The sequence below is a fragment of the Chaetodon trifascialis genome, chromosome 13 (genome assembly GCF_039877785.1).
Source record: "Chaetodon trifascialis isolate fChaTrf1 chromosome 13, fChaTrf1.hap1, whole genome shotgun sequence".
NCBI classification, from domain to species: Eukaryota; Metazoa; Chordata; class Actinopteri; order Chaetodontiformes; family Chaetodontidae; genus Chaetodon; species Chaetodon trifascialis.
In genome coordinates this window covers 14697614-14722019 of record NC_092068.1, presented here as the reverse complement: position 1 = coordinate 14722019, position 24406 = coordinate 14697614, and the positions used below count along the sequence as shown (strand labels likewise).

The window sequence follows — 24406 nt, the reverse complement described above, 5'->3', positions numbered from 1 at the left end:
TTTCAAGAGTGCATTGCTTGTAACGGCCCTGTCAGAGATTTGAAGAACTACAACTCTGCTTTGCTTGGATTGGTTCCTCATGGATACAGTGCTGTCTAAATAGTGCACATCAAATCAATGGAACAAATAAATGCTGAAAATGTTTATTCGTCTGTACTGTGTGAGCTTGCTAGCAATTTGACAGGTCAGTGTATTTTCTGAGGTTTCCCACATTGGGTGTAAATGAATTGGTATTTATTTGTAAAACTGAACAAACCTTACAGTACGGCTTTGCATCAGTTGAAATCACCACCGCAAGCCTTAAAGCACTGAAGCAGAATGCCATTTTTCAAACCTCAAACATCTAAACAAACTCATTGACCAAAACAAAATTAAAAAATAAATCAAATTCTCACATGCATGCAAACCTCTGCCAGACATGTCTCAGTAAAGATGGAAAACACAACTGGTGGAAAAAACTACGTTTTCAAATGTGGACATGGGTTCAGATTGTTATAATGCAGCTTTAGGTGCTTGACAGACGGTACAAGACTGATAAGTAGGCAGTTTTGAGACTTATGGTGATATTTGTCAAAGTGATTGCTTTGTTGGAAGAGGTCCTGTTCTCTTTCTGTGCAAATATGCGGCAGGAAAATCCATCTCAAGTCCCAGCTTTGTCATAACAGTTTGCTGCAGAAGCTCAAATGGGAATTAAAAGTTAAGAGTTATGGGAAGACAGATGGTCCGCCTGGCTGAGGCAGGTGCCCCCTGTAGTGTTTGTCCGACACTGGCCAGCAGGAACTCTGCTGATTTTTTTCCTTTTTTTTTTTTTTTGTTTTTACTGACTTCACATAGATAGATCAAACTTTTACAAGGATTCATTACATGCAGAGGCATCAGAAATATGAGTTATTCTTAAAGAAATTTAAATATGAAAATCTGGCTATTTTACATGTTAAGGGACCGCGTATAAAAAGTATTTCCTTGGCTTCAAGTCATTGGCAAAGGTTTGGTGACATTTGTACAGATATTATCCAAGAAAAATCATGACATAAATTTATAAAATGTTATTCCATCACTCATTCAATTATATTTGATTTGGTTAATTATCAGTAATTATGTTTAAATGACAAAATAACACATGGCTTACATGGTCAGTACACTACAAAAGTAGCATTCTTAAAAAAACTTTTCCCATCATGTGATATTATGAATGTATAATTACCTATAAAGCTGTTGTAATGCAAGCTGGGGATTCTGTAACTGTTTAATCTGGCTCTGCTCATTCAGCTGAAGACAGAACCTCCAGTTTAACTGAAGCATAAGTAATGTGTGTGGATATAGTTTGAGAGTGGAAGATGATTGCTGTGATTATGGTGATTATTCTAGTGGTGAAGGGGAGTCTGGGATACCGTGTGTTTGCTTTGCTGCCCTGCTTGGGATCTGGTCTTCATAACCCTCATCCATCACACGGCCTGGGATCAAAGATAACCCTCCTGAGCTGGGAATGTAGCAGATGTCCTAAATGCCCCAAAACAAATGTTTTGTTTGCCGTTGGTTTGCCAGTCTTTGCCAGTTTTTGAACATGATTTTCAAGGTGTAAAAAGAGGCATTTGTTAAGAGCCCAAAAAGTTTCCCTTCAGATGAGTAATCAGTGATCTGCTCTGTGTTTGCAGCTTAAGCAGGTGTTTCGTGGGAAGGGCTGCAGACATTGTTTTAAGTCCAAACTCTTTGATGGTTCAGGGGCAGTAAAGCCCTGGGCTAGCTGCCCTCTTGTTTCACTCATTTGCCCGCTGCAATTACACAGCAATCAGAGCTCAATTACAGCATCAGCAGAGGTGTGTGACGAGATGGCTAACTGGATAAGAGGTGGAAGCTTTACAGCCGCCCTCTTTAGAGGTGACAGTGTTACTAATCTCTGATTGTAAAAATGTCAGGCGTGGCTCCTACAGCCCTATCCTTAACAGCTCCACCTTAAAACAAGCAACATTAGTGTCCCAATAGTCAGGTTTTATGTGTTCAAAGAGATGCTCTGAACACAGAACTGCTAAAAATATACAATGATGCCCCTTTGCTACACATCATCCTCTCTTCCTCCCCCTGTCCACACAGGAAAAAGCCCAAAATTTATCTTAAAAACTCTTTACAAGTTTCATCTTTAACATCCATGTTAACAGCATACAGATGTGCTATATACAAACCAGTTCATGTCCTGTGACCTGTAAGTGCACGTCATTGTTTCTCTGTCAAGGTAGACAGAGAAATTCTTTGCATATAACCAACTGCCATCATTCAGTGACCGTGACACTAACAGCCAGTAAGCAGTGAGTGACGTGACACAAAAATCAGGTTTGTTGCTAACATCTTCATCTTCTCTACAAGCGTGGACACGTCAGATGTACAGTGTGACATAGGAGTATATTTTCACTCCAGGCCCATCCCAATCCCATTCCTGTGTGTGTGCTTTTAAGGGGGGTAGTCTTTAGGCAGCTGAATGATTATGATTTGATGTTCTTGCCGTTTTACATATGTTTTACTCAAGTAAAAGTACTTATGTAAGGACTTAGCTAAATTAAAGTATGAAGTAAGTAAGTTAAAATGTACTCTGAGTAAATGTTACTGTGTTAAATTTTAGATATAATATATGATGCTTATGTTAAATTGTAGAACACCTTTAGGCTACGGCTTCATTGTAAATCAAACAGCGCGAGTGGAACAAACCAACAATGAATTCCATTTGTATTTCACAACCAGTGCGTGCAGCGGCCTTAATTAACCAGAAAAGTCAGACAAAACCAAAACCAAAAATGACCAACAAAAATGAAGAGAGCTATGGACACCATGGTGCATGCAACAAGCAAAAGTAGGTTGCAGAAATGAAATAATTGCCACTTTCACTAATGCGGACAACACAGATGTACAAACAGTGTACACTCCCACAGCAGCTGCAGCCACACATTTTAAAGCAAAGAGGGCGGCACAGTTTTTACACACCACATAGCGCGTGCACACACACACACACACACACACACACAGTGCTACGCTGCTAGGCAACGCAGTGGTTATTCTCTGAGCATTGTGCGCAGTGAAGTCCTCAACAATCTGTTTTTGGTTCAGTATCTTTGCTTGATCATTCTGAATGCATATCATAACCACTCCTGTCAGCCTCTCTGCCCTGCTGCACTCAGTTTTCAAACATTCTGCAGACATAAATGTGACGGGAATAGTCAGAAACAGCAGAAAGTCCAAACACACCTCACTGAATTAAAAAGTTCCTCAGCAGTGTAACAAATGTTGAAGTCACTGCTGGAGGATCCACCATGAGCATATTAGCATTTAACCAGACCTAGCAAGCACCTACTGGTCACTGAAAGTCTTGGGTGTGATTGATTTGTGTCACTTTGTGTGCTTACGGGGTGGTGCATTTAATCGGTGATTGGTTAAGGTAGTCTGACTGAACAGAATGCTATTCACATGTAGCACATCAAAAAGCTAAAAACTTACCTGCAAATGTAAAACCTGCATTAACTGGTGCTTTTGTTGTTTTTTGACACTTGAGTGAAATGGAACAACTTGACAGCATTGATTTAACCTTGTGATATAAAATGTTGTCATACCTAAAGTGTTAGCAAACAGTTTACTATTTACGCAGTCATGGACTGTGCTTCTGGCCACCTGATGAGTAGAAATCCAGTATTCGTTCTCTATTAAAAATAGCCAGATCTTTAGATGTAAAGCTGAAAGATGCTGTGTGCTCTGTAGAGCTGAGAGGATTTGCAGAGCTGGTGATCACTCTCTGGGGTGTTGTGAGTGATGCCTTTCACATTACAAATAGTCATTTGATACATTACTTATTCAAAGTATTAGTTATTAGTGCAGCCTTGGGAACAGTCTTGTTCAGTTTAAACGGTAAATCATGTTGTCTTCAACACCATTACTAACAAGTACTGTCTACTCAGAGGCTTGAATCTTGAAGGTGCATTTCTCAAAGCTCTCAAATCTCACGCATTGGGTGTGAGACAGATGTATTTCAACCTGTTCACACGTTCACACGCCACACCTTGTATTTCTCATGCAGAGAAATTACCAGGATGACGCTCACCAAGTTGCACCGCTATTTTTTATACCAGTGGACCAGCTAGAGGAATTAGTGATGTGTCGGTCACTAACGAAATGGCTCTTTGAAGTGAACGATCGGAGTCGGCTCCTGCCTGGGAGCCGGAGCAGGAGGCACACATGCACACCTGCTCTAAGAAATGCTGAATTAAATAAATATTTTTATTTGTACGAATTTATGTGTCATTTATCAAATCAGACCCCCTGTTCCCATCCCAACCTCCACCCCCGCCACCGCTGCCAAAAGCTCACTCTGAACTCAGTTCAAAACTTCAGAGCCCTGATTTCTAATGAGTCTCAAAAGACACTTCATATCAATAATTGGATTCACAAGGCACAGACAAACAATCTGTCAGTTTCTAACAACAGGATGATTCATAAAACCTTCTGGCTCACAGTCACTGCTGTTGAATTCCTTCTCCTTTGGTTGTCTATGGGTTGTAGATCGCTCCACAATACAGACAAGGAGAAGAAACTAAGGCCTTATTCTGACTGTCAGTCCAAATCCAGTTTCTGGCCTGTTCAGATTGCATCCAGACTGATTTTAGAGAGTCTGGGCAGCAAAAAAAAAAATTGGAGGTGTTTTGAAATGTGACTCCAGTCAGATTTCTACAGATGTGTTTCAGTCTGGATGCTTTGGACGCTCAGATTTTAAAGTGTCTTTTGCTTTACTCCCAACGTGCCGCACAATGATGACGTAAAATCCAGAGTGACGAAGTGCATCAGAGCGGCTGAGCATAATCCATGCAGCCACTAGCAAAGCAGTATGGAGGAAAACACAGAGAACAACAGTCTCCTGCACCGCAGCTTGACAGTATGATTATTTGGAGGGTGTGATGATGGATCTCATGCTTCCACGTTGGAAAGCCGTGTCACAAGCATATGTATTTACTGAACTCTGTGCTCTGACAGCAATAATCCATGCAGATAGGCTGATGATGTCTGGACACACAAAATTTGATGTGATCACTCACTCAAAAAAAAACAGTTTGGACAGTCCGTCTTAAAGATCTGATTTCAGAAGCGAATCTGATTTGCCTGCAGTCTTAACGTAGCCAAATACTTCCACACACCTTGTTTCTTTACAGCCAAACACAGTGAGGTCATTAGTGTCTAAAAAGCACACTTTTTCCATTAGGGAGTGATAGACAGCAGCCATTGCCAAACAGATGTGAAAACCACTCACACCCCATACACATTTCCCTCACACTCTGTTCCCCTAACAAGTGGTTTGAGTTTCGTCGTCCAAAGCCAATGAAAGGCAATTGATGTTATTTTGTCCACTTCTCTGTCTTTGATTTGTTGTCTACTGCAGCCTAGGCCTGAGCACACACACACACACGCACACGCACACAGATTAGCAGAGAGTAGATGGACTTTACATCAAGAGCAGCATATGTTAACATACCACTCATCTTACTCACCAGCTCTGTCGACTTGCTCTGCATCCCTTACACTGGATGCACAGAAGAGGGCCACACGCAATTCTAGTCACAGCAAATTCACAGATTGAGGTAATCTCTCTCTCACACTCTTGTTTCCACACACACGCGCATGCACACACATATTGGTCCCCCTCTACTAACAGAATTGAAAACAGGTGCCCACCACATATCTTGCATTCTTTCAAAATACAAAAGTGGTTTGACCTGAATGGTTTTGCCGGAGTGGAGCCCCCCTGAATGAAAGAAGAGTCCATGTGGAGATGTGTGTGTGTGTGTGTGTGTGTGTGTGTGTGTGTGTGTGTGTGTGTGTGTGTGTGTGTGTGTGTGTGTGTGTGTGTGTGTGTGTGTGTGTGTAAACATGGAGGCGATGGGTTCTGTGCAACTCACTGGTGGAGCAGCACAGACTCACACTATATTGGAACCACATTTCTCCCTCTGCGCAACCCTAACATGCAGTGTCAAGTTAACGTCAGGATAAGTCGCAGATACACCATGCGAACATAGCAAGCCACCGCATTTAATAGCTTTCGATACAGCGACCGTAACAGTATACTGGTCTGGCTTTGACCGATATGGATGAATGATCAAACTGCATCTCTAGCGGCTCTTAAACTTTTGACTATCTTTTTAAAAAATCGCAAATTGGAATCGTCAGTCTTGAGATGACCTCACTTCAATCACCGAGTCTTTTTCTGCAGCCACAGAGGCTCTGGTTAGTGGAGGAACTTGTCCAATGAGAAACAGAAGGCAGAGAATTGTTAGACGAATCAGTGGAGCTGGTAGAGAAGAGAAATTGAAGCCATGATGGAGGAGCTGATGATAAATGTGCCGCCCTTTGGTTTTTCTGGATATTTTAACAATTTACTTCCAAATCTTTCATGACTGGTCATGCTGTTTGTCTGTGACTGCATGAGTGCACGTGGTGTGTGTTAAGTAGAAATGTTAAGTTACTTTTCCATCCATCTGTTGAAACCTTAAATACTGTCATCGTCAATTGTCATTTTACGAACAGTTTGATGAATGCACAGACTGAGAGTAGCCGTCTTCACCGTGCTTTCCCTCCTGAGTTCACAATGTAAATTTAATTTGTGTGTGTGTGTGTGTGTGTGTGTGTGTGTGTGTTTGACTGAACCCTTCAAGGTGATGTAATGTGTGTTGTTACAGCTGACAGAGAAAATTACAAGCACCTCTGCCTTTACACAGGCAACAGTGACATCCATTACACTACACATGTCAACATTTCATGCACACGTCTGTTTACCTCAGAATCAGTTCCTTTTGTCCACAAATAATGAAACTGACATGAAATATTCTGTATTTTATGGTGTTTTGAGATCATGTTCAGGAGCAATGTGGACACTTGCAATGCATTTTTTAGAGCTCTGGAAGCTTGAGTGCAACATGTGCATCTTTAGATGCGGAAAAACACATTGTATCCATAAACAGGAAAAAAGGCTCAGAATTGATTTCTCTAAACAGCCTTCTACCCTGTCTGCACATGTCTCTTGAGGATTCGGTTTTGATTTGGCTTTTAAAGCAAGCCAGAACTCAGCTCAAGTGTGTGTGTGTGTGCGCATGTGTGCGTGTGCGTGCATGTTTTCCAGACTGACTTTTTTGAGCCTAAACGTCCAAATTGACATTTTCTGTGTCAGTAAGCTGTGTCTGGCAGTAAGTCATTCTATTTTTGAATTGGATGGAACCAGAGACAGAAAACAGAAAAAATTTTTTGCTCTGCCTCTAATTTTCTCTCTCAAAGCAAAAATGATGGGGAATGTAGGAATACACCAGCGCTTGTAAACTGAGATTTTGAGGCCCAAGAATTGTTTTCACAAATCATCTGATTTTGATGGAGGAAGTGTAAAAACATGATGTTTGTTCCGTCTGCATAGCTGTAGGCTGCATCCAATTTCCATTTCACAAAGCCAGCTTGAATGAATGCCAGGGAACGTATTAATGTAACTTGTGCTTCCAGCTAAATTTTGATGATAGCCAACATATTCCAGCTCATGAATAAAGACCTGCACTCTGCTGTCAACTGACAGAATCAAGATACTTAAGCATTTAAATATGAATTTTATAAAGTTAGATTTAAATAGCCAGTATTTCTCTTTCACTTAATAAATCTCTTAATTCACTTTCTGTGGGGATTTGTACAGATGTGCGCAAGCAGCAAGTTCACAACATTTATTTATTTGTCTAATAAATAAATTAAATAAACTCTCAAAATGTCAAGAAATGAAATATCATTACACCCGTTTTCCGTATTAAACAGAACAATACAACTGCACACCTTCTGAATTAAATTTTCTCTTCCACTTAAGTCTAGCTTCAAACTCGACAGAAGCAAAATAATACCCGCCAAAACTGTCTTTGTTATTCTTTACACTGTTCCAACAACCACCAACTGTGGTTTGGTTGCAGTAATAGCGTTGGAAGTGAAAATATTCTGGCTCCAATGTTTACCCCCACTGCCTCTCTCTGCCTTTGCTCACCTCTTTGCGCTACTGCGTTAACTCACTTACAGAGACTTTGTCGCTGAGCAGTGGCTCTTTTTTATTTTTCCATTAAATTAGCAAAATAGTTACAAAATTTTCTAAAAAGAGCCAACCGGCGATAGACTCAGCCAGTCACTGATAACTATATTATAGATACATTTGTCCACCCAACCTTAACTTTAAAGAGAAAATCTTGAATACAGGACCCTTACATTTTACATACTTAATTGGCTGTCGCATGAACAAATGATGTGCAATCCATGCCACAGTAGATCAAGGAGAAACCACTGAAAGTGACAAAGTAAGATATAATCCCTGACAAAAAAAGATGTTAATATTGCTAATTATTTTACCGAAACATTCATAACTTAGAATGACACACAAAGGGCACAGGACCCGCAGGGTTTTTCATTCTGAAAACATTCCCCAAAGCAGGCCTGTTTACTGAGGATATATAGCTGAAGTGATTCCTACATCTTAAAAGTAAAACAAATCACAGTTTAAAACTGCACAGAAGAGACTGTCATGTAAAAATACACCTGACTTGTCAGCTGACAGTAACTTACTAAAAAAAACATGCAGCAACAGAGAAAAGTGTTATTTCACTGGAAACTTCGGGTGGGTGTCTGGCTCATGTGGGTGGCATGTAAACCAGCAAACACTGTTTGTGTGAGTGCATACAGGCCCAGTGTACATCGACCTGTGTGTACCTCAGTGTTTGAAGGAATATGCAGAGCTGCAGAAATGAGGCATAGCACTGACTGATGCTGCCGGCCTCTCTGCTTCACAGAACTCGCTTTTCTATCAGATAGACAGCTTGACAATATCCAGACCCCGCTCTTTCCGCTACACACAAACACACAAAGGCACGCCAACGCAAGCACACACAGGCGCTTGAACACACATGCATGCACACACAGTTTTCTGGGCTTGTTCCGATTGTTTCTGGCTGGACTGCTTGTAAGATAAAAGAGAAGTTTGTAGCTGAGTGAGCACAGTGAAGTCTGACCTCTTACACAGGCCTTCATTGTGCTGTGTGTAATTGAGAATTTTAGTCCCATTTTAAACCATGTCATGATGTAAGAAACTGTCAAAGCAAACTGAATATTAATGTTGACTCAAAGAGACTTTTTGGTGTCATAGGGATGAGCACCATTTGTTACTTCTAGCAGCAGTAAAGGCAGTTTCATGTTGGTTTCATTGAGTGTCAGTGTCTGTTTGTCAAACAGTAGATCATTTGTATTGTTCCCATTTGGGAGAATTATAGTCAGTAAAAGTAAGTGCTGATATTTGTCAATAATTTTGCCATTTATCATCATATTTCATTGAGTCCTCCTGCTGCATTTCTCCTCTTTAGCTTTACCCAGATGTGGTAGTCAGTCATAACAGCTCTCACTGACAAACACACATACGATATGTGTGCACGTGCATACACACACATTCAAAGTGTCTTGGTAATGTCATTACTTTCGTCTGACTGAGATCACAGAGTTGCAGCTTTGGGGCTTTCTCGTGTCTGTATGGGAGCTCTTTCATGTTTGGCCTGAGGGATCTGCAGATTTCCTGACACCAGGAGGGTGGATCTGCCCAGCATCCCTTTCTCTCTGGAAGAAAGCATATGATGCCCGGCTCTTGTCAGGCCATGAACGAGAGCTTGGCTATGTTGGCCCGTAATGCTATACATCCTCCTCAGGCTAGTAGCTGTTGTTAATGTGTGCAACCGAAACAGAAACTGTAGTAACTGAGGATTAACTTTTCCATTCAAAGGATAGACTGTTCCCAGGGAATAAACTCATGGCTAACTTAGCTAAAGTATGTACCAGCTCCCCCTGAATACACGTAAATACACCATTAAAATCATCTACTACTTGGCCTGAAACTAAACTATTTTCATTACATTGATTTATCTGCTTTTATTCATAATAATTAACAAATAATTCTAATAATAATATATAATGTAATAATAATAATAATTTACAAAACCTGCCATTTGACAAGCTTTAACCTGATAATGTGTGTAATTTTCCCAATGTTTCCACTCTCTGATTAGTTTTCATTCATCAATCAACTAATCATTTCATATACTACAAAAAATAATTCTAGTAAGTAAGTAAGTAAGTAAGTAAGTGTAGTAAGTAAAGTATTTGTAGTCATAAGTTTTATTGATAGTAACAAATAAATCCACATCCTGCCTACAAACACTCACAGCTGTGCTGGAGGAATATTTCCAAAAAAAAAGAAAGGAAAAGACAAGAATCCAAGCAAAGATGTTATGCTGCAGATTCTGTCCAAACTTTTGAAAATATTTGTTAAGCATGAAACAAAAAAAAAAAAAAAACACAAGATAGTGAGTGCAAAGTACTAAAGCTATAGTGCAAAATGCAGGGTTTGACCTCACCATTCAACATTCTGCAAGAACCCAAGAAAACCAATTTTGAGTTTGTCTGCTGCTGGTTAAGTGGAATCAATAGTAAAATTCCCCAGGAAGTAAACTGACACATAAACAGGCAGACATTTATTTGATCTTACATGCCGCTTTTAGACCTACCAGCAGAGAAACTGTATTTTTAGCAGCTTGATGCATCTCACGATGCCTTTTATGATGTGTGTGCAGGGCTGCTAGCTGTGTCTTGGAGCAAGGCTGGTTGCCTGCTGCTCAGGTCTCAGGTGAGGAAAGGCCTGGAATCACTCATCCTGACAGCCACATCTGGCGCTACTTTCTCTGTCCTGCTGCCCTCAACTCTCATCTTGAAAACAGACACCACTCTGATTTAACCACAGAGGGAAGGAGTTATGATAATAGCAGTTATGATAATAACATTATTGGTGGTTATTAATGAGATGGAGAACAGACAGTTTGCTCAGGAGAAATACACCACAAGAGTGCTGCGTGTAATAAAACCATTGTTACTGCTAGCATTTTTTTTTTGTTTCCACGCTTTGTCCTGCTGTTGCTGTGGAAAGCGAATTAATGCCAGGTGCAACAAGCAGTTGTTCTGTTCTCTCTATTTGATCCCTGGATTATACATAACCGCTGCTCTATTGGAAATGAAGGCTTACAGTAAATGCTGATTGAAAAAAAACAAAACAAAACAAAAAAAAAAGCATATGAGTTGAAGTGTGACCTCATAAGCATTGTTAAGTGTTCAAATGAGTTCTGACTGACTGAAGGCCAGACGTTTGTATCTCTCACATCCATTTATTAAATATGAGAATATCAGAGAACCTCACACCTCTCACATTCTTGTAACAACTTGGCCTGTGTGTGTGTGTGTGTGTGTGTGTGTGTGTGTGTGTGTGTGTGTGTGTGTGTGTGTGTGTGTGTGTATATATATATATATATATATATATATATATATATATATATATATATATATATATATATATATATATATATATATATATATATATATATATATATATATATATATATATATATATATATATATATATATATATATATATATATATATATATATATATATATATATAGCTCAGCTGGTGCCAAACCCACAGTTGTGGACTAATTCTACCCATAACCAGACCAGCACACAATGTTCATATGTTTCCTGTTGAACCTAGGAAGTAAGGGTCGGAGTTCAGGGTAATATTTATGTTAATGGTATTACTCCAAACAGATGAAATTTCAAAACAAAAGCCTGAGGTGTCCAGGAGCAGTCTGCAGTCGCACATTAGAATTTAACAAACACTTTTGGCACTCGCACCATATGCTGACATCTGCTGTAGAGCCTCGTTCTTTTAGTGCCCGGTAAGAATTACGGGTTTAGATGGAGACAGCAGACATAAAGGTGAGTGAACAGTCAGCTGGAGGAGAACAGAGCGATTCTGTGCACCACCACAGGAGTCCATGATGGGAAAATCAGTCCGTCTGGATTCTCACTGCATGTTGTTAAAGACTCTCCTGTCATGTGTACAGATGGACACTCATGTACAAACACAAAGGTCAGTACCTGGCACACTACAACTGATTTCAGAATAAATCCCAGTGGTAGCTTGCAGTTTATCCAAAACACAGTACACCCAAAATTTCCATAGACATTACTGTTGAGAAATGTAATCTCGTGCTACATGTATATGTTACAATTTACTGAGGTTGAAGAATTGAGAGGAACCACCCTTTCTTTAAGAGTCACATGAGAACGAGCTTGTTTGTTTAAATGGAAAAACCCGGTGTTTTTCCAGTGACATTTCTTTTTCATTTGGCTTTTTTACTCTTTCTCAGCATTGCGAACTCCTAGAGTACTTCATAATACAATATATCCCTTATTGTATATTAGTTTCACTTTGCATCAGTTTCACTTTGCATCTTCATTGAACGCGGTTCTTTCTTGTCTCTTATTTCCAATGTGGTGTTGATAGTTTCGTAATGGAAATTTGGAAACAGATGCAGTGTGTTGCTGGTCGTCTGAGGAAAACGGAAAGCAATAAGGTTGTTTTTGCAACTGCAGCACCAACAATACTACCACTTGGAGACAATGGAGGGAGAAAAGTCTGTTTCCACTTTAATGACTCTTATGTCATGTCAATTGACCATATCTGTTAATATTCTCTTCAATTACACCTGCCAATACAGGTGGTCATGGTACAGAGAGCAGCAAACATTGACTTCCAGTTATGGATGGCCCCTGTCTTGTTCATACAGTTGTGTGACTCCAGGTGTGTAAAAGAATCAAAGTTACAACTGCTTTGTGGGTTTCTCCCAGCCAGGTCTTTAGACAAACTGTACAACTTTGCCGACTGTGCTGGTCTTCACCTGATCCTGGGGCTCAACGCACTGCACAGGAACCCAGACAACTCCTGGAACACCTCCTCCACCCTGAGCCTCCTGAAGTATGGCGCTGGCAAGAAGTACAACATCTCCTGGGAGCTGGGCAACGGTCAGTGCAGCTGCACACCACATACTGTCTACTAAATGGCATGATAGTCTGCAGTAAAAAGTGTGTTTATGTGTATGCTTTTCCTCAGCCACTGTACTTAAGTGTTGCTGATACAGAGAACGGCTTTTACAGAGATGTTATTTAGAAAGTGAGCGCTAAGTGAGAGTGGGGCAGTTTAAGGGTTACAGTGAGGGTTCATTCAGGGATGAAAGGAACTGCTAGTCCTCATGTCATCCTAACCATCTGTGTTCCCGGGGAGCTGCAGTGCACACAGAGCCCTGTGTTTCTCTGCTGCACATCATTTCATATTTCATTTCATCTCTAATAAAGCTCACAATGGAAACTTTTATTGGAGCTTAATATTAAAAGCACCATGCAAAATCCATTGACTGAAGCATGTGAAAAATTTAGTGACTTGAACCATAGCAAAAGCAATAATTTAAAGTAAAGTGACAGTGCAGACACAGAGCATATTTATTGAGGTTGAATTAAAAAGTGATCCCGTGAAATTTGCGAATAATATTCTCATTATTGTTTTCAGGAGTACAGCACAGACACTGCTACATACACAGACACGACACTGATAAATTGAGAGCTTTATTTGAGAGCTAAAACACAAACAGATATAATCACAATGCTCTTCAGTAGAGTGGTTAAACAGCAGTGGGCCTGCAAGAGTTTTGTTTTCTTCCTTCACTCTTTGTTCTACTGATTCAGCAAGGCCACCCTGTGTGCGTGGACCGTTCCCCTGACACCAAGTCCATCTGTCTGTATTACTGTGAATTGCCCAATTATCCCTTTTTCTACTGGCTGTTGGATACTCTCTAGGAGAGCAAGATCAGACTACAACAACAACGATTCTCTGCCACTTCCCCACTGTTGCTTGTATAAACTCTATCTCTCTGGCTCACTGTACTGCATCTCCTCTTCCCAGAGCCTAATGCGTACCGCAGCATGGTGGGTCGTGCGGTCAACAGCACCCAGTTAGCTCAGGACTACACCAAGCTGCGGACCCTGCTGCAGTCTGTGCGCTACTACCATCGAGCTCACCTCTACGGCCCCAATGCAGGACGACCCCGGAAGAACGCCATCCTGCTGCTGGATGGGTGAGTCAGCATGTAAAACATTGATCGGGCAGGATTCCTGTCCTTGTTAGGTTATCCTGGTGGGAGAAAAGGGGGGAAGGTAGTGGAAAGTATGCTGCAGCGCTTTGAGACTTTTACTGTGTTTAATGCACGCGCACATACACACACACACGTCGTAGTGTTCAGTGTTTATGGATTTCCACTCTGCAGGTTTCAGGGTCTCCGCTCCAGTTAGACTGTGTCAGCCTAAATAAAGTGTCATCTGATTGATAATGTGACGGCACAATGTCCCACCTGCTGGTTTTACCCAGAAGCTCCACCAGCTTCAGCCCTCTCTCAACTGCAGCCTGCCCCCCGAGGTAGTGATGTCATACCTTTACTGCAAGACCATATTGGCAACTTTTGGTCATAACTAGTATACTAAGTATATGAAAACCAGCTTTAAGAGACATTAAGCTTACTCTCTGCACTGATAGTGTCAGAGTGATCATTAACTTTGCTTTGACAAAGTTACATTATTGCCACATGGTGATAGGCATTACTTTCTCCTATTTCTTCAAAGCTTTCGCAGTCTACGCCTCCTGCCAACAAAGATTGCCTTCACGTGTTTTTTGGAAAATGAAACGCAGGAGAGAAAATGCACAAACATTGGCAACATGAAATCATAATATGAGTTTGGTAGTTTTTTTTTTTGCTGAGCAGCCAAGTTTCTTTTGTGTCAGAGTTACTCTCAAGCTTGTGTACACACCAACAATGAAGAACAGTTTACAACACCACCATAATATAACATTTCCAAAAAACTGTAATGGCTTTACCGATCTCAAGAAAGTTAAAAATCAAACTAAGTATATTTTCCAAATGTGATTTTAGACCAGTGTCTAAAGGTGAAGGTATCGAATCATTAATCCAATAGATACATGACTTGTTATGTGTTCAAATATTAAAGCCCCTAATATGACCCGTAAAACTTCAAGAGCTAAGATAAACAAACTTCTTTCTTCCTTCTCCGTCACTAGCTTAAGATCTTCTGTCCTCGAGTTCGAAGTTTACAATTGGTACGATGCCTGAGCCACAAAATGTGCTCTGAATGCAAGTATGTGTTCTCTCGAAATGTGGATTACTGGTGCGCTGAAAATAAAATGTGAACTTGAGAACCTGACTAACAAACACAGGTGAAAAAATGTTAGGATATGGGAAATACTAACGCTCACCACAATCCTCAGATTTACTGTGCTTCACATATTGGATGTCGATTATTCAGGATACTTTTTGGTGTTACTCCCTGTCTTAGCTTGTTGAATCTCCTTTAAGGCAAAAAATGCCTTACAACCAAATAGATGACAGTATCTCACAAACATATTCATCACTTCCAAAAATGTTAAGCCTCTCTGACGTTTTCTGTCTGTTGAAATGGAAACAAACTTGACTGAAATGGATGCAGCAGTGGCCCTGTACAACAAACACAGTTTGGAAATCAAACATGGATGGATATACATGACTTTGTCAGTGTCGGACGAGCTGGGTAAAGCGTGACCTTACGGAGACGCCTTTTCTTTTTCCTGCATAACAAAATACCTACCGACTAATACTATCATAAACATAAAACTTGACAACACTTTAAATAAAACTTGCTCTAACCCCCATATTTAGCATTTCTAAGCGGTATATAAACATTTCATAAATAGTTTATAACAGTAGTTGTAAGCAGATGTAAGCTTTCATTAATGTGTTTGTTAGCTGGTGAATGAATACAGAGCTATACATTTCATGATTTTTGAGTGGATGGGTTAGAGTTGGTCCTGGCCATGGGTGAAAGGGAGCTGCAATCAGTGCTGTTCTAGTCTGTCACCACAGATTTAGGAGATTTCTTCTACACAGGTAATAAGACAATTAGAAGTGACAGAGGTGGACTTTACACTGCTCTGGCTTTCTTAAATAACCAGACAACAGGATTTTGTTTAACCAAAATAATCCAAAATTTGAAATGATGTGTGCTAAAATTATGAGTGTGCATGCACAGTTTAATGTCTGAGTGTCCTGCACACATTTTGACAGGAAGTTGGTAGATAGAGGAGAAAGAGTAATTTGATATGGCTCTCCCTTCACTGTGTACTTGAGCTACTTACATCAGCGAAGCCATTAGGAAGTGCTGTTTATCGCACCGAGTACTGACAGCTTGAATTTACTCCTAAGTAAAAGGTGTGACTTTGTGTGAGCCAATGTGTGTATGTGTACTGTACAGTTCAGACTGATGAATGAGCAGTGGACTCAAAGGAAAGGGAGGATGTGGAAGAGGAGTTATGAGGAGGAGGAGGAGAGTGAGGATGAAGAGGAGAGAGCCTGGAGTATCCGCAGGTCACAGGTGACACATTTAACGACGGGGTGATTCTTGTGTGTTTGACACTGTTACGAGGGGGTGGCTCTTGTGTTTGACAGCCCAACTACTCTGCTGCTCTCAGGAAGTAAGATGAATTAGACACTGAGCTACTCAACAGTCCAAATATCAGAGCTGGACAGACTAAACAAGCCAGAGCGGTGAAAGTTTAGAGACACACATTTGGACATGTCTGACAAGCTGCTGCCCCCAAATATGGAGTGATTTGGGTCAGGTACATTAGGAAACATACACACACACACATAGATGCAAAAGCTCAGGACGAGGAAGGCAGACAGCAGGAGGGACTGTGTACATGTTGAGTTGTATTTGTGTACAGGATGAGTTCATTAAAAGGTACACTGGGTTCACAACATTTCTTGTGTCCTCAAGAGATGTTTGAAGTTTGTATTCAACTAACTGAAAGTAAACTGTGCTGCCTGCAGGAACAGCGATGTTTACTGTTTTACAAAGCTAGTCAGGCTTTAAACTCAGCGTTTCTCTCATTTTTGTGGCTTTCGGATTCACCATATTACCTAAAACATTTGGTGTGAAGTGAAAATACTGGTTGTTAAAATCTTAACAGATAGAACTGTTTCAAAATCAGGTATTTATTATTGTGCCGTACATACAACCATGACACCACAAGTTGATGAGTCAGACCCAGAGTGCCACAAAAAGTCTTTAGAATGTGTGCAGTACAAACGAAAATGGGACTCACAGATCACACAGCTCACATTATTTGTTTTCCTCCTGACTATTTTTGGATCTGCCAAACTCAATAGCCAGAGGTAGAATACCAGTTCTCAGCCGTGCAGCTGTAAATCAAAATGTAACACGATTTAAAACAAAGTTTTGTTTATGTGTCCTTAATTTTGGGGTGATGAAGGATATTTTCAAACTATCTCAATCTCACAAATGCCCAATAGAAGTTTGCCATTTGCTTAATTTGTAAAAGTCAGTAAGCCATGGGGTATGAGTCCATGGCTCAGAAGCTGCTAACAATGGTTTTGATTTCTGGAAAGGAGTGAGAGTTCTTAACAACAGTAAAACGTCTCTGATTGTAGATGGAATTTCTGGAATAGACAATATCGCTGAGTTATGGTGACAGCATCTTATTCGACTGTGTCAGAAGTGATTTGTATAAGGTGGACATTATTGAGAGCAATGACTTACTAGTCATTATGACACATGACACACACCAAGCTATACACACAAGTTGTCTGGTATCAAAGCACGAGGTTTAGACCGTATTACTGCTGAACACCTTGAATCTGCCAGTGCGAGGATAGCTCCTCTCGTTGCTAGTTGTTTTACTGGCTTTATGATTTGAGGTTCGATGCCAGACTGTGTTATTTGTTCGTTTGTTTGTTGGTTAGTGCCAGTGTTTGTTTGTTAGTGCCAGTCATTAAGGACAAAGCTGGTAAAGTAAACAGCCTACTAACCCTAGAAAGAGTCCTGCTCGATTAAATAAATAAGTTTATTGACTCCACAGATAGCCAGTTTGGTTTTAAAGCTAAACATGGCACTGACGTGTTTACATAATTTTAAACAAATATACAGCTCAGACCTGTTTTGTTGATGCTTCCAAAGCTTTTGATGGTGTTAATACTAGAAAGTTGCTTGTTAAAAAGAGTCAAAGAGAGGTGCCCAAATACATTGTGACAATTGTAGCCCTCTGGTACGCCCACCAGACTATGCAAGTTACATGAGGCAATAGCTTCTCAGCCCCATTTAGGGTTAACAGTGATGTCAGGGGTCTTCTTTTTAATCTATATATTGATGGTCTGGGGCTGCACGGTGGCGCAGAAGGTAGTGCGCGTGTCTCACAGCAAGAAGGTTGCCGGTTTGATCCCCGGGCAGGGCCTTTCTGTGTGAAGTTTGCATGTTCTTCCCGTGCATGCGTGGGTTCTCTCCGGGTACTCCGGCTTCCTCCCACAGACCAAAAACATGCTCATTAGGTTAATTGGTGACTGTGTGTGAGTGTGAATGGTTGTTTGTGTGTATATGTTCCAGGGTGTACCCCGCCTCTCGCCCAATGACAGCTGGGATAGGCTCCAGCCCCCCCGCAACCCCGAAAGGGACAGGCGGTATAGAAAATGGATGGATGGATGGATATTGATGGTCTGTTAACGCAACTGAAAGCTTACAATACGGGGTGCATGACTGGTTATACTCTAGTTAACCATGTTATGCACTGTGTGCAGATGATCTTGTGATCCTCTTGTGGTGTCCAGCAGCTCTTTAAAATGTATATGTTCTGTGTATGGTGTGAAACATGGTCAGTGTTGTCTTTGTTAAACAAAGGAGGACAATTTTCCTGACTTCAGGTTGTCTGATAATGATCTTGATGTCTACTGTATGATTAAAGTAAAATATCTTGGACATTTTGTTATAGAACAAATGACAGATGATCATTTTTATAGGCAGCGCTGCAAGCAAACATTCTTTCATGCAAGTTTAGTGTGTGCACAGATGGAGTGAAGATGTCTGTTCAGAGGATATTGGACCCCACTCTATGCTGCAGACTTGTGGTCAAATTACAAGAAAGCAAGCAGTCAGAGTCTTCAAGTAGCTTATAATGATGCCGTGAGAATATTACTCAAGAGACCTAGATGGTGTAATGCAAGTGGCTGCAGGAGTCAGTACTTTCCAAACTGTAAGAAATCTCATTTATCCTGTATTTGCCGATTTACTGATTTTATCGGACAAAAGATTCAGTGCTTCATGCAACCATTCCCAGCTGTAGAGACACTAGTACAGCTGTCTTTTTGTAAGACATAAATATATTTTTCTCTTTTATTGTGCTTTCGTATGGTATTTATTCTGTGTCTTTTATCTGGACCCTGAGTCTGAATTTAACTGAATTAATGGCCACAACTGTGAAAATAAGGTTGTAATAATGAAAGAATTGTCTTCATGTTTAAAGGAAAATGTCTCTCAGTTTAAGATGACTTTGTTTGTTTTCCTTCAGGTTCATGAAGAATGCTGGCTCTATTGTAGATGCAGTTACGTGGCAACAGTAGGTATTTTACCCTTTTTTTCTATTTTATTATTTTGTCTGTAGAAAAACCCAGAATCAATCTTCAGTCTTCTAAAATAGCAAGCGGACTATACAGCTAACTAACCTTGTATCTAGCAGCACCAACCTTGTTGTGTTTTTATACCGTTATCAACACATTATGCATATGCAGCAGCCAGTGATAACCATTATTAACACTATAACTGAGAGAGCCTGATGCATAACATGGAGAAGTGTGTTTTTCCTGTAAATGGAACAACAGGAAAATGAGCCTGAGAGAGAGTGTGTGAGTTAAATTAGTAACACCTGCTATTTGTCTATTGCACATCCTGCAGGAATGCATACAGACATATCAGTGGTTTGATCTTTTCCCCCTCGTTTTATCTGTATCTCTTTACACACATGTGTCAAGCTTGTACAAAAAGACACGCCTACAGCAAACTCAGACAAACCCTGTGTGACTACGTGAGCGGTCATTAAGGTGAAGGTCAGGTCTAATTAGGAGAAATTAGAAGAAACGGAAGGAGGCAGGGCTGTCAGTAAGACTTAGGAAAACACCACCCACACTGTTAAAATCAAACCATATGCTCTGGCTCATTCCCTTTGTCAATTAGCCCATTTTACACCAGAGATCCAGATTCCAGTCTAACCAGGCTGCGTGACAGAAACTCTGACCTCTACAAAACAAGCCAAACTATTAAAAGTGGAGACCAGTCATTAACACGTCTACGACACAGGTTTTGCTCCCCTGCGGCTGTCTCGAGTTGTTTTGAATCCAGCGTAGTAGGTTGGAAAAGCAGCACTCATTATAAACTGGTGAAGGGAATCATATGGATTTGTTAGAGTTTGTCTGTCTGTGGCTTACAGTCAGACGTGTTCTGTCGGAGCTCGAAGTGATGAAACATGTTAGTCGTGCAGTGACATGTTTGTGTTCCTCCAGATCACGAAACATTGATATGTTGTTTGCTTTATGTTTGACATTTTGTTCCACAGTGTTGTAGTTTCAGATTTGCTGCATCTTCTCTCGGTTACTGCTCATTCATTTTGGCATGATCAGTAGGTTTAGTCATTCTCCCTTTCTCTCTCTCTGTCCATTGCTCTGCAACATTATTTTTCTATCACCTTGTGAAAAAGGTGTTCACATTTTTCCAGAGATGCTTGTAAGCTGGAAGCACATTTATTTTTGTGTTTTCATTTCGGAGAACTTTAATCTAATTCTTAAGTGAGTAAACGAGTCGGTCCACCCAAATGATGAAAAAACAGTCTCTCACTTACCTCTAGCAGTATATATCCATGCAGACTTTGTGTTTTATTTGCTCAGGTTTTGAGGTATATGTCTTTGAGATTTCTGCCTCCCCACCAAAGTTAAATGTGAATAGAATTTCATTTGTGGTACTCACACAACATAAAAAATAAACCAGCAGGATTTATCCAAAGTAACCAGGACGATTTTTCTGCAAAAACATGTTTCTGTTGGATATTTTTAAGGTTTATTTCCAGTATATCTGTTCAGACTGAGGTCTTACTGCAATCAGACCTGCATATAAAATTGGCCCAAATCAGAATTGACAAGACCAGATTCCATATGATCTGAGCTGTTCTGTTCTCGCTGTCCAGAACAAATACAGATATGAGTCATACACAAGCAAAAGTAATGGATATTGACCCCTTCACTGACAACTTCTTGCATTAATTTTTGGGCCTCAGAGGATGAAATCGTCTGTGCTCATCCTGTCTTTTTCTCTATAGCACCACCATGAGGTTGACTTTGTGGTTTTAGATGAAGTGTCTTGACAGCTATTGGATGGATGACTGTTAAATTTTGTACTGACATTCACATCATAATCAGGATACATTTTTAGGATTCAGGATTATTTCTCACCACACCGGGTCAAAATGTCAGTTTGGGCAATATTTCGGGTTATGACCAAAATACCCGCAAAACTAATGACATACCCAGCAGCCTCAGCTGTACTTTTTTTTTTTAAGCTAGTGCACTGACACGGTGAACTAAAATGGTGAATATGGTAAACATTAAATGCAAAACAGCATGCTAGCATTGTCATTGTGAACATGTTAAGAAGCTGCCTACCACTGTGTCTAATGACAATACAGCCTCACAGACCTACTAGCATGGCTGTAGGCTCTTATTTTTGTTTCAGGGTTGTGAGCAACACAAACAAAATTCCTTTCATCTCTGTTGTTTTCGGGGTTGGCATTAATCTCAAATATGGATATCTCAGACCTTGGCAAATAAATACAGAACTATCTGCTTGATTGGATACTGTTAGAAGTAAGTGAGGAAAATATGTTTTTTATAACCCCTGCACCCTCTAACCCTAACAACAGCGAACGTGTTCTCTCTCATGGAACTGGGGCTGCTTCATGATGAGAGAATTAAGTGTGTGACCAGGCAGCTGCCAGTTCTAGCTGAGAAAGCACGAGCAGCCAAAGTGAGTGAGATAAATTTATGATTTTGCTGTTAAGATGCCCCATGGCAATGCACCTACTGTGAGCCCTAATTGTTCCAGCAGTGGGATATCACCGGTGTGAGCATCTGAGTTTGAAGCAAGCAATCAAAAAACCCCCGCTGAACTTGTTTTAATTCTGAAGTGTTGAAAGGTACACTTGAATGACCCTTGGCTTTTGAAAATGAGCACTTTTCGAACTAAGCACCGTGGCCTGAAAGTGAATTATAAACATGCATGTTCATCGGTTTTACTCTTCTGCACGGTTATGGGCCAGCATGACACATTTTACCCACATCTTTCTTGTTCTTTGTCAGATTGACATTGGTATTGCATGCCAGAGAGCATGGTATGTTGGTTATTTATTGCTTAGGGGAGAGAAAAAAGAAATGTTAAAGATTTGTGATCTCCTCCTTGCTAGTCTGAAAATCGCAGAGGGATTGTAAATTTATGACATTCCTGAGGGAAACTACATATCCTTCAACTGTGATGTAATGATTGATCTCATGATAACCTGCTGGTCCACATCAAGGAACACATCCTCCCCTTACTTGCTGCCCCTCCTCTCACCCCAAATCTGCTGCTGCTCCAGATGGCCATTCCTTGACACTCCATGTGCAGTTACTACAAGTTAACTATTATAGACTGTATTCATGCTTTACTTGAATATTTCCATTTTACTCCACTTACAGCTTTGCAGTACTTACTAGTTTTAAAGTCAAATCCATATGAATGTGACAGGAACTATTATTCTTCAGTACTTTTGACACTTCAGTACATTTACCTGTAAATATACTCAAGTAAATATTAAAATGTAGGACTTTTAGCTTCAGTTTGGTATTTTTTTCTGTTCTTGTACCTCTGCTTCTGTGTGTGCCTGTCTGATTAGACCACATGTATTGCTTTAGTCTGTACTGTAATGTTGTGATAATAGAGTGCTGGATAGTTTTGTTAGTGATGCGGTGCTGCCACTCAATGGAAGCTGTGTAAAAGAAGCTGACTAAGTGGATCTTTGTCTGAAAACACTCGGACACAGCGCTGTTAATTTCTGCATGTTATTGAATTTTGGTCTGAATAGTAGCTAAAGTGTCATGCCAAACTTTGGATGGAGCTCAGACCTGAGCAGTTTTATGAATTCCAGCCTACATCCCCCCCCAATCTAGCTCAAAATACCTGAACAGTTTTCTTTTATATTAAATTTCTTGTTGGGGTTTTTACTCTAATGAACCACCAAACTTGAGTGTTTAGTAAAGAAAGCTTTTGTTGCCTGATGCTTTTATAGACTGTTGTCAAAAATTCCCAGTGGTGCTGATTTGCAATGCAAGATATAACTATAATAACTTGCAGTGCGCTTTATTCTGTTTCCATATATGAACTGGAATTTCTCTCCCTGGGATCTGGACAGAAGAATTATTTGGAGCTCTCTGGAAAGATGACAGGATAACCAAATAATTTGTGTAAAGCTATGACTTAATCCGTGCGTTGTTTACAGTTTGAGGCCAGGAGCTTGGGACTTTTCCAACCCTGTGACAAAAATCTCAACGGGGTTAAGCTTAGATTGCAACACTGCTTCAACAACAAAATTCAGCTCTTTCTCAGCAGTTTTCTTCACGTCTGACATTTCCTTCAACTTTTCCATAACAGGTTCAATCGAGGTTTGACCTTTGTTTGGGAATATTTGTTGTTATGGTTATATGGTCTTCTATATGCATGTTGTCCTTATTATTCACAATATAATGCAATTCTTGCTTGGCATTGTCCTCCATTTATTATTTACCTATTGAAGAAATGTACCAATGACTCGCATTGTCTAAGTAATTTGATTGCCTCAATTATAAATTGCCCATCGTAGCTTTCCCAGAGTGTTCTCTGGTTTTTGGAAAAGCACAAGAGCTTTGCATTTGGAGCTTTGACTGGGACTGAACTGAGCCGATCTGATATTTTAATGATAGCATTTGTTGCTTTAGAAGATTATAAAGAGAGATCTGCTCTGCAGTGAGGCACACGTTTTAAAATCTTTAATTAACAGGTGTTACATCTGTTTCTGTTATTTATTTTATTCTGCCATGGTACTGTGAAAATAGCACCACCAAATGCAAGTGGATGGTTTCACAAAATAATTTGCAGGTTTTGTGCCAGATGATGGTGAGATTTCTCCTGTGCATGCAGTGTTTTCTGATGCTTATGTGCAGCAAATGATTTGGAAATGTTGCTTTCAGTTCTCAGCCAGCGTTGTTGCTCTTGCTCTTGTATGACTTCACTGGGTTATAAAACTTGCAAACATAATTTTCCACTATTATGATGATGACTGCTGCGCCATCGGTGTGTGAATCCATGTATAAGACGCTTTGGAAAAAAGTGTCTGCCAAATGATGCCAAATGCCAAATTGCTATTGCAAGAAACTGAACAACATTTTTTAATGTCATATAATATGGAGAGAAATTTAGTTTCTTTACTTGACTTAAATTAGCTTTTCTTAGTGTTTCTTGACTGTCTATCATGGAGTGTGATGTAATACCATTC

The 24406-nt window shown here is 40.2% G+C and overlaps 1 protein-coding gene across 1 annotated transcript in view; it reads left to right on the top strand.

The window, feature by feature from the left end:
* Positions 1 to 24406, top strand: part of hpse2 (heparanase 2) — a 52065-nt gene that overhangs the window by 17860 nt on the left and 9799 nt on the right. The window contains exons 4-6 of the mRNA XM_070977986.1: positions 12760 to 12933; positions 13868 to 14039; positions 19367 to 19414. Coding sequence (XP_070834087.1) covers positions 12760 to 12933; positions 13868 to 14039; positions 19367 to 19414 — 394 coding nt within the window. The remainder of the gene's footprint in view (positions 1 to 12759; positions 12934 to 13867; positions 14040 to 19366; positions 19415 to 24406) is intronic.